This window comes from Taurulus bubalis, assembly GCF_910589615.1.
Source record: "Taurulus bubalis genome assembly, chromosome: 16".
Classification (NCBI taxonomy): Eukaryota; Metazoa; Chordata; class Actinopteri; order Perciformes; family Cottidae; genus Taurulus; species Taurulus bubalis.
Window position 1 is genome coordinate 16,794,206 of NC_136604.1, and position 11,702 is coordinate 16,805,907.

Below are 11,702 nucleotides of genomic sequence, written 5' to 3' on the forward strand. Positions count from 1 at the left end.
ACAAAATGTGTATAATTACTGTATTTATATACGTGTGTTCTCGTGAGTTAATAGCCAAAGTGTAGTGGGAAATAATATTACATTAGGAGAAGAAACATATTCAGAGGTACATCTTAAACTTTTTTTCATTTTAACAACTTAAAATAAAAATAAGATTCTGCTTGCCTTCACGTCAGAACAGCTATTTGAAAGGTTAAATGTGGTTTTATTAGTGGAATATAATTCTGAAATGACTACTGAAGTTTTCATTTGTATTTCATTTGAATGTATGGCTTAGAATATGCTTTTGTTTCATTAATTATTTTTTTCAAGGACAATGACAAAGATCGTTATTAGTCACACCTGTAGGCCCCAGACAATGTTGGTGTTTTTGCCTAATATGGCTTCATAAGTAGTAGGCTACTTTCCAAATTTGCAGTTTCTGAGACAACATTTTGTATCTTCCTATCTTTTAGCCTAAATTACAATTATGGATGCTATCAACATAGGCAACTGGATGGTTTGCACCAGTTTAACGGTTATGTCAAAGAATACGGCAGTTACCTTTTCAGATGTTACAAGTATTATCAACATTTTATGTTATAAGTTTTAAAAAGTATTTTCACTGACGATTAGTGTTATAATAGAGCTGAGTGTTAGAAATATCCGTTACTGGACGAGAGTTCACAGCTCTGTCTGCGGCCTAGATTACAGTATGGGAATTTCCATAAACCTATTCCACCTTAATTAATAATTTTGAGGCGTTCTCAAATAGTTAGTTGCCTATATATTGTGCAAGATGCTCATCTTAGAAAATCTTATGTCATAACAGTTAGATTGACCTTACTTATCAAGGCAGAAGGTGTGCCAGTGAACACATTTCTGAAACTGGCAGCACAGTGGTGACCTTCAAAACCCGTTAAAAACCAACAAACAAACATTGAGACCTTTCATGCGGTTCCAGGTTTGAACTGGGACACGGGTCAGGTGACATCCTGTGCGTTGAACCCGTCAGTCCTTGATAGACTGATAGAGGCTGAGTTAATGGCTGAAGTAAACATGATAGATGTCATTCACCCCACCGCCGTATTTCCTTTCCATTCCCTGTCCAGCTGCAGAGTTTAGCCAGCGTCATCGGCGCCACGTGGAGAGAACTTAGATCTGTCTGCATTGGAAGTCCAGGGTCACCTTTGGGGACTTAAAAAGGAGGGCCAAGGCCGCATCCTGGATAAATACAGTTGTGCCTGAGCTTGTGGAGTTCACTGGAGTCATTCTGCAGATACTTTTTCCTCGACACAATGTTTCCTCTGGAAGAGATTACACGGCACTCTTGCTCCGGCTACCGGGATCATCCTCCTCACACTATCCTTTACAACATCCTGAGCGGGACCGAGAGTCGCTACCTCATTGACAAACTGAACCGCAACGCCACAGCACACAGCTGCCACTGTGAGCAGAGGTGGACAGTTTGCCTGAAGGACCCAAAGGTCACCTGCCAAGTGGCCTCCAGCGTGCTGGTCAAAACCGTCTGCTTTGTGAGGAGTTTACCGTCCTTCAATCAGCTTCCATCGGGAGATCAGTCGTCGCTGTTAAGACACTCCTGGGTTTCTCTATTCGTTCTGGGGCTTGCACAAAAAAAGATAGTCTTTGAGGTGACTGTAGTGCCAAATACAAGTATCCTTAGAAAGATTCTTCTCGGACCACCAGGACTCACAGGAAACGAGGCGGATCTACCAACTCTAGCTGGAGTTCACAACTTGAGAGCTTGCTTGCACACGCTGTGGAATCTGGATCTCAGTCCAGTGGAGTATGCTTACCTAAAAGGGGCTTTGCTGTTTAACCCAGGTAAAACTATTTTTTTTATCAGTTCTTTCATGCTAATTATTTTGTTGGATGTGGCATGTGGTTAAACAGACATTTCTCCTAATCTGCTACAGCTGTTCGGGGATTGAGCACCTTGTTGTTCATTGAAGACGTCCAAGAGAAAGCTCAGAGAGCTCTTCAAGAAGTCATCCACATCCTGCACCCAGAGGACGCCGCTCGCTTCAGTCACATCCTCCTGGTGGCCTCCACCTTTCAGACCGTCAGCCACAGCCTGGTCACAAAGCTCTTCTTCAAGCCATTAATTGGCAACACAAATATGTCCCATTTATTAACAGAGATGTTGTCTGTGTAATGAGCTCCCTGTGAGGAAGCCTGATGTGAGTTAAGTGTGGTTGAAAAGTTAATTAAATAAACATTTTAATACTTTCTTCAGTTTTATAAAGTTTGAGAAGTTAAATACTTCTGTGAAAGCATACAAATCCTTATGAAGAAATGATCTTATAATAAGTGTCCTACTGGAGGGGGAATTTAAAAGCAGCATGGCATTCCCTTAAAAGTACTTTGACTCCCTCATGTGGTCATGTGCAGCAAATGAAAAGCAAACAATCTCTTCTTTTTGTGTCACTTCATTTACTTTATTGTTTTTTTACAACAAGAAATCAGTTAAAGATTAGTTAGGGTCATTATAAGAACCCGCCAACACATCATTTGCTTAAAGTTTTAAGTACAACACCTTGGAATTCAGGAAACCTTCTGAGAAAATCTAATGTGCGAATGAAGATGAAGTGCTATGCTTTAGCAGACATGTCACCCAGTTTGGTGAAATAAGAAGTATGGTAGGATAATACAGTAATATATATATGACACAGACACACAGTAGTCACCTCGTCAATATAGTATCATGTTCTGCTTCATGGTCGAAAACCTGAGCAACCAGCTTCCCACTGTTTTATTATAAGCAACCTGATGCTGCAACATCCTGACACAATAACAACACACTGATGTCCTTAAATGATCTCTATCACAAACTTATTTTAAAAATTCATACTTACACTTGAAACAGGGCACAAGAGGATAGATCCTGGGAGGCAAGAGTGTAATCTGGACAGGTTCAACCATACATTTTAAAACATGTGGATTAGCTGCCCATGTGTGTGACCTGTGTGTGATCACAATAGAGTCCAGAAACTCATGCTGATAAGAAGCACACAGAGCTGAATAAATCCCACTGAGTCAGCTGGCCAAATTCCCATCAGAACCCAGGAGCAAACACAGCGAGCACACGTCTGTGGTGGGAACGCAGACATTCAGAATAACGTCATGGTAGTTATAGTCATGATATTAGACCAGCTGCAGCTCACACCAGCGCTCATAACGTCTTACAGTTTGACACTTGAATACAGACAGGACGGTCACAGCTGTTTGCTCTATGAGCGTCGTGTTATTACATTAATAATGATCCGCTTTGAAGAGAGAAGAACATGCTCCACACTATATGAACATCATAAATCTCGCAAAAAAAACAACACAATTTATTTTCTGTACCTTTCAACTTGTCTTTCTTCAGGGAAAAACACACAATTATGATTTACTTGGCAGGAGGATACAACTTTAATATCCGTTAGCTTAGCATTAAGACTGAAACTATGGAAAACAGCTAGCCTGGATCAGTCCAAAGGTTACAAAATACTCCTATCAACACCGTTGAAGCTAACTTATTAAAATGTTCTGTATAAAAAATTAAAACAGACACAAAGACGGTTTTATACTTTGGTTTCTGCTACATTCCGACAGAAGCAGGCTGGCTGTTTCCCCTCGTTTCAAGTATTTATGCTAAGCTGTAGCTTCTCTGCAAGGAAGCAAATTTCTCCAAAACCATGTTGAACTGTTCCTTTTCAATTATTATTTCTACTTTACCATAAGGCACGCATAACAAAAATAACAAAAACCTCCCCCAATCTTAAAATTAGAAGCCATATTATACAACGGTGTCTTGCCAAACATTGCTACTTCATCCATTCACACTGTTGTCACACTATATGCTTCTTACATCAATATGAAATATGGCAAATTATGAAAAGAAATCCCAGAACAGAATTTCTGATCAGTCATCTGGAATCACTGACTGTAAATATGTGATACGTGGCCACGGGATTGAAAGCATTGAATAGTGTTTAAAAATCACACATATTAGTTCAAAATAAAATGTAAGATAATTACAAGACGATGAAATGTGCAACAAGAATACATATATATATTATGTATACAGAACTAAATCCAAATGTCCTTTGCATAACAGCAGCAGGATAGTCGGACCGGCCAAAATGAGTCAGCCTTCATGAACGCAACTCTCCTTCAAGGACAAAGGGGACGGTTAGACGGGATACAATAAGAGCCATAAAGAGCTGCTGGCGATATCCGCCTGCAGGACAAGCTCTCAATAAAGCAATCCTTCAAACATGCACATCATATTCATCAAACATAAATATCGACAAACAGAGCCCTGAGTTCACTGAAGTCCTTCAGACAATGTGAATATTCACATTTTCTTTTCCCCGCAGCAGAGCCGTGGTCTCGACAAAGAGCTCGGCTCAGATAGAGACTCCTGTGCGAGTAGTGTCGCCTTTCAACGTCCCATAAGTGACCTTGTGGACACAGCAAGACAAATAATTCAAGCAAAAGGTGGCCATTGTTGAGCAGGAATCATGTTCTCACAGAGGTGCGAATAAGTGGGCCACCTGAAGAATTAGTCTCTGTGTGAGAAGGAGAGTACGCTGTTAGAGAACTGGAAGTATGACCTAGAAAAAACAACAAAAAAACAGACATATTTCAGCTTCGATCCTGCTAACTGCCTTCTCTATTCACAGTGCACTGCAACTAGAAACCGTTTCACATTCAGATATGGGATATTTTAATGTAACAGTACGTTGTAAAGTTGAAGAAAAAAAAATAGGACTCCCTTTCACACTTTTGGACGCTGTGTGCAGATAGTCTGCCTTTCTCCATAAAAAAGGGAAACCACTTGTTTGACTTAAAGATAGCTTGTGAGGTTTTCCCCCACTGTCGCACTTAAGAGGTTTACGGTTTTACCTGGGGGCCCCAGTTTTGTTTGTTTACAGGCACGTGCTTGAGGGCGCACCCAAGGCAACCAATACACATTCCTGCCGAAGGTTTCACATTATTCCCCTGATCATCAGGTGCTGGTAATGCACAAAGAAAAGCCGCAATGAGCCAGAAAAAGCAAACATGTAACAGACTCATACTTATAACGGGTGCATCCACAATACAACAAGTCTACAAGGGGCCTCAGTGGACTTCCAGGGAGTCATCTTGGGATGCAGACATGGTTAAACTTCCTACATTGCACCGGACAGTGTAGCATCACGGTATAATATTCCAACTCCTTAATCCCCTCACATCAAAGACCACTTTGCTATTCCCTCTTTATTTTCGTAGTACATCGCAACAAGCGATCACTAACAAGTTTGTGCAGTTAAGAGAGTTTGGTAAATCCCATTTTGAACATTTGTACAAGCGAGCTGGACAGAATATGTAAGAGATTTAGGATAAAGTACAAAAATGTGCTCGCATGAGGCCCATTTTCTCACCTTACCATCTATATTCCCACTTAAAAATCTGTCACACGGATGTTGTGATGTGCACTACAGTGTCCAGTCTCAGCAGGAGCATGTCCACCCTGCAGCGCTGGATCTCTTAGCTTTCTCACTTCCGAGTAAAATGATTTACGTTAGTTTGCCATTGGTGACGACCTCATGAATAGTTCTGCTGTTTGAGATGTTTTCTGTACGAGATATGGCGGACACACTACACATTAACAAATCACAAAATGGTCTACATAAAAGAAGATCAAACCCTAAAATCATTTTTCAGGCACCTTTGTAGAGGTAATTGGTGTTGACTCACTGTTCTCGAGTTTAACTGCACCATACTTTTTACATTTAAATCAAACATCCCTTTTATCGGCCATATTTCTATTTTCTACAAAGATGCATTACAAATTGTTGTGTAGTATGAAATGTCATTGAATAGTTAGTTGTAATCACACAAAAGTAAACTGTAAAATAACACCACAAGTCAAACACCTGCACGGGCTACATAGAGGACACAAAGGTAATTTCAACCTGGACAGGGAGTTTAGATTTTAAAAAGTTAAATACTGGAATGTTCAAGTTCAGTATTTTTAAAATAAGAGAATGAAAAAGACGATCTTGTGTTTCTTGTGTCTAAATGCTTTGACAGCTTTGGACAGTGTATTTTATTCATGCATGGAGCGTGGCTTTTTTTGTTGTCGTTGTGGCATGACCAAAAAGTTGACCACTTATTAAGGCTTTCATTTTGGGTCATTAAGTTTACAGAAACTAAAATAATTAAATTGAATATGATACTTCTAAATCCAAACTAGAGCTCAAGGTGAATCTGGCTGACGCTGAGGCTACAGCCCTGAACCTGAATAGAGACATTCAATCACCAAAAGTATTTCATGCAGAAAAAAAAGAATGTAATAAATTGATTTTACTGCACCATCTGGCAAAACCAAATTCTTAATAACCTTCAAATTCAGACTCATTGTCTTATCTGAAATAAAAGTGGATGCTAAAAGTCGGAACAGAATTTATCAGGAAGTCAAACTGGTGTTGTGTTATTTCTGATGAAAACAAACTCGGGTTTATGCTGCGAGATAAGTTCTATGAGGGCCGCTGTTGCCATACATGCATGAAGGACTTCCCTTGTTATAACAGCCGAGTTATGGAAAACAAAACATGCACATTATTCAAAGCCACTAATCAAACAACCGGAAACAAAATAAGTGAATGACACTATATATGTTACATCCAACTTTCATTAAAAACAGATTGAGGTATATGAATGTAGCAGTATACTGTGTTTGTAAAAACATAATAAAGACAGTTTCTTACCTCCATTGGTCCTCCACATCTCTCTGGCACACTTGTCCGAGGAGGTCAGTTCAGATATTTGGATGTTTGGATTTGATTTGTAATCATCTTTAGCAGACAGAGTAAAAGAGAGTGATGGTCACTTGATGACAGAAAATCATATGAATGGCGTTTCAGAGACAATGCTGATATTCTTTTGATGTGAAAAAACTATCACTCACTGTTGTTGCTAAGTGAAAAGGAATCTCCCTCCCTCATCGTCTCGTTCCCGCTGTCCGACAGCGTCCTCTCTATCCTGGAGGTGTGTGGCCTCCTCTTGGTGCTCTTCCGAGTGCTGATGCGGATGATGCCGCGCACAAGTCGACACTCCGCCTCCTGCTCCCCCATTTTGTGCTCCTCTGCCAGCGAGTTGATGAGGTGGTTGATGGCCTTGCTCTTCTTCAGAAACACGGAGTCTGAGGTGCACCTGGCCAACTCTTCGATCTGATACTCAGAGTAGAGCTCCAGCAACTTCTTAGTAATCAGAGAGTCCACGTCCTCCTCGCCATCTTCCCAGTCATAGAACCCCATGGACTCGTGCAGAGACGGATGGCTGGGCTGTGTTTGACCACCAGGCGGAGGCCCATATGTTGGAGATTCAGTTTTAACTTCCAAATACTCTCTCGGACTGTCAACTTTCACTCCAGCGATGCGGACGTCCCCTAGCCAGTCTGTGCCGTCCTCCTCTTTGTTGCCTTCTGGTTTCACAGATTGGAGGCTCACCTTCTCTGGTTCGTCGTGGGAGCTCTCGTTTGGCGCCAGGCACGGAGCGAGGATGGAACGCTGGCAGACCCGGTACAGGCCGCAGGTGAGCACGCTGCACACAAAGGTCCTGCAGCCCCTTTGAGGAGAGCAGGGATTGCAGGTTTGTGTCACGGAGGACGGGTCCGCTGAGCCAGGAATGAAGCCAATGGTCTCAGACTCCTTCTCATTGGCATCTTTCAGGTGAGCTTTGTGGACTAACTTTGGCTCTGGGGTAGGGAGCCTGTCTTCCACAGGGTCAACGCAGCGCTCCTCATAGGACGACCTCTGGCTGCTGCTGCGGCTCGTTCCATGCCTATAGCTGCCAGGCCGTGAGCTGTGCCTCAGACTGCCAACGTAGCCGGTAGACATGACTCACTGCCCCCAGAATCTGTACAAGCATGAGAGAAAATTAGTAAAACTGGAGGTGTAACTTCGTGCTGCGACAGTGGAGGAAATCGCATCACTAAACAAGTTATCAAAGCTCGCAAAACCTAAAATCACTAGAGACGACCTGAGGGCATCTCTCTTCAAAACAAATGTGAAACTACTATCCCCAGGTGGCAGGTACAGTGACCCGACTGGTTCTCTGGATGATGTGTGAGCACGCAGTCACAGTAAATTACGATTAGTCACTGCATGATGTCAGGGGGATTTCTAAAAATGAACTACATTGTTACATTGCAACTGTCAAGAGAAGAAGAACTGTAACTATGATGTGAAAAGGTTAAAAATAAGTCCATATATACACAATCGAACTGCTTAGTGTAAACCCATATCCCGTGTTTACACTGTACTGAATAAACACAGCTACACCAAGTTCAATTTAAAATGTTTTAATGCCACCCTTGCTTGTTTGATGACAGCCTCTATTGCAGCAGACCTATATTAAAACATGTTTTATAGGTAAGCATGTATCTGTTTTGACGGTTGCGTGGATGACGAATTAAAGAAAAGGTCTTATTGAGTCTGACTATATCTTTGCTTATGCTTTACAGTGTGTACATATTTATTGACAACATAAAGAGCTTTAAATTGTCATATTTTCAAATAGTGTTTGGAGTTCCGTGAAGCGTTAAAACCAATGTTTACAGCGTGTAGGTTAGTTATTAGCCGAAAGCTAATGAACGAACAAAATGAAAATAATGTTGCAGTTTTTTTTCTTCTCCACAATAGTTTTCACTCATTTGCGTCACCGTTTGACACACATTTAGCCACACGCCTTTTCATGTAACATTACATGAATTATTTTCGCTTTTCATGGCGACCCTTTCCTCCATTAGAGGACTTAGTTGCTCACTAAATATTTCGCCTACTCACAGTTTACACGCTGGGTCCACCGACTGACTTCCGAACTACTGTCGTCTTCACCACCTCACATGAAACATGTCTGTTTGAAACCCACTTTTAACGTCCCGTGTTTCAACTCTGCTCAAAAAAAGGGTCCGTTTCTGTCGAGTTGTCTACCTGCTCCGCGTACCTGAGCGTCAAGGTGCAGGAAAAGCAACAGGTAGCCAGAACAGGGGTGTCGGACTTCCGGTTATGGCTTCAGAAATAAAAACGCAAGTAAAAATGCTGCTGTAATTTTCCAATGATGTATTTGGCGTCACGTAGCAATTATCAGAGAAGGTCGACATTTTAACTTCAAACAATATTTGCATAATAATACCCCCCACCCACATACACACACACACACAAGCTTAAAACACCAGTCAACATTTACATACTTTTATTTTGACATGATCTCCGCGCCAAGTTCTGATAAGGACAGTGTATCGTGCACGCGCACGGCAAAAGTGAAAGCTACTTTGACATTGTAAATTTATGAAACCATTTTTTATGACATACTATACTATGACAGCTTTTATGACTTATACCTTTGTATAATGCTTTACAACCATAATCACAACATGACGTATTATTATATTACGACATGTTGAAGTAACTGAATGATGGATATTTATGTAATTATTCCTCCCCCCCCCCCCCACAATACTAAATTGACTGAAATTAGTCAATGCTACTATACTTTAAGCAAGCCATGAACATATATATTAACCAGGTTGAAAAATATCTGCCACCTCAGAAATGCCATTACTTCACTTCAAGCCCCCAACTGCTTAGAATCATGTGTGATATGTAGTGTAATATAACAGTGATTATGATGCACTATTAAAATCAGTGGTGGCTGGTGGCAATTGTTTTTGGTCAGGGCCAAAAACAGGGCCATCTAATCAATTTCAGCAAAGATCCCCGTATGATTCAATGCTATTATGTTGTATATATATATATATATATATATATATATATATATATATATATATATATATATATATATATATATATACAGTGGTGGGGTGCGAGGCCAGCAGAGAAGAAGGCTTTGCAGGCCCTTACGGCCCGTCACTGTATCACATGCTGTGATACATCGATACAGTGATACACAGTGATACATATATATTTGATCTTTTATCTTGTGTGTTTGTATTTCAAGTGGTAAGGCGCTACTGATGACGACAAAAAAATGTCCCCTTGGGGATTAATAAAGTATATATTCATTCATACACAGTGATACAGTGGTGGTGAAACAGTGATACAAAGAGATACAGTGATACAGTGATACACAGTGATACAGTGGCGGGCCACTGTATCACATGCTGGATCGGTCTGCGTCGATTTAAAAAGCCTGCATGGAAAGCAAAATACGGCTTTAGCACGACTGCATCCAGCAGCTAGCTTAGCCAAACCGTCCCGGTGTAGCCGTCTCTACAGAAGCTGCTTGACTTTTACACTAGTCTGTTGTCTTATGGTGAGGTCCGGGTGATCTGGGACCAGTTGTTTTGCCTGTAGTTTCTCCGCCAAAGTTCTTCTCTCAAACGGTTGTTAGAGGAGAGATTTTTACTGAGTTCGGGTTTGGTCTTCTTTGAAGAGCAGTGCTCGCACTCGCCATGTTGTTAAATGGCGCCTCTAGGGATTAGCCCTGATGAGAACGGGAGACTGGAACGCGCACCCTGGGGCCAAATGAGAATGGCCCCACGGTGAATTTTTTTCCGGGCGCTCATTGAATAAATTGTCTGTCACTCATTTATATCTTTAATCAGTGATTGGCTAAACTGCTTATTAGACCCGTCTTTCTTGGGCCAAATGGATCTGGCCGCAGCACGTGCACGGGCGGAGAGGACAAGCAGGAAAAGCATATATTTTGCGCAGATATCCTATTTTGCAAAAATTACTCTGTATATTCCATATCTCAAAAACACAAATATTGACAATTTGTACAATTTATTGATACTATTATAACTATTATAATTAATAATATTATATATATTGGGCCAGGCCCCATGGCCCGCTGTTGGCTGGCCGCCACTGCACATCATCTATGCAGCTCTGTACTTTAGCTAGCTTGTTGTATTCAGAGGGTTTAATGGACAGATATAACTGTGTATCGTCTGCATAACATTGAAATGAAATGTTATGGTGCTGAATGATATGACCTAAAGAAGGAAGCATATACAGAGAGAAAAGAAGTGGTCCAAGAAAAGGTCCTTGAGGTATACCACATGGTGCTGTGCAGTTGAGGAGATGAATGAATCAATTGAGACATACAATGAGTAGTAGGAGTGCGCCTGTGGAGCGGGCCTGCGTGCGCAACCGGGGGACATTGATGAGCTGTGCGACTCACTTAAAAGTTGAGAATATTTTAACATAGTTTACGATAATGAGGCAGCTCCTGGAGTAACTGGTTAGAAATCTGGAACTTGTAAAAAACAGAAATGCAAATGATTGCTGGATATTGTGTTCAGATTTGTATTTTTTAAAAAGTGACTTCATTTAGTTTATATATTATTTCATTTAAATTATGGAGAGGCATTACTGTATATATTTTCTTTCACAGTTTTGATTTACTGTAACATATATTTGAATTTCTAAAGAAACAAATATGTGTTGGATGTTTTAACAGATTAAAATATGGTTGAATCCCCCTCAACTTGATCAGACTTTGGTCTTGAGTCTTAAGGGTGTGAAACCAATTACAGGCTGATTAGTGGATGATTAGACTCAGGTGTGCAGTCCTGCTTTGATGAGTCTGATTGTCTGAATATAAAGTAGGAAATGCTTCACTCCTCTCATCATTGTGCTGCCTAGTGGGTCAGACAGGAGAACAGTTTGCAGTCTGAACCAGTTTGCTGGTTTTTCTGCGCT

The 11,702-nt window shown here is 41.0% G+C and overlaps 2 protein-coding genes across 2 annotated transcripts; one reads left to right on the forward strand and one right to left on the reverse strand.

Moving 5' to 3' along the window:
- Window positions 1-1,277: 1,277 nt before the first annotated feature.
- On the forward strand, window positions 1,278-2,155 carry LOC306748512 (nuclear receptor subfamily 0 group B member 2-like; the record flags this gene model as incomplete). Its single annotated transcript, XM_079231686.1, has 2 exons — window positions 1,278-1,824; window positions 1,917-2,155. The coding sequence occupies 2 exons, from the start codon at window positions 1,278-1,280 to the stop codon at window positions 2,153-2,155; spliced, it is 786 nt and encodes a 261-aa protein (XP_079087812.1).
- A 1,803-nt stretch (window positions 2,156-3,958) lies between these two features.
- On the reverse strand, window positions 3,959-7,871 carry kdf1b (keratinocyte differentiation factor 1b; the record flags this gene model as incomplete). The annotated part of the gene is made up of 3 exons (XM_079232411.1): window positions 3,959-4,601; window positions 6,741-6,827; window positions 6,941-7,871. The coding sequence occupies 3 exons, from the start codon at window positions 7,869-7,871 to the stop codon at window positions 4,507-4,509; spliced, it is 1,113 nt and encodes a 370-aa protein (XP_079088537.1). The 3' UTR covers window positions 3,959-4,506.
- Between the last annotated feature and the right edge of the window lie 3,831 nt (window positions 7,872-11,702).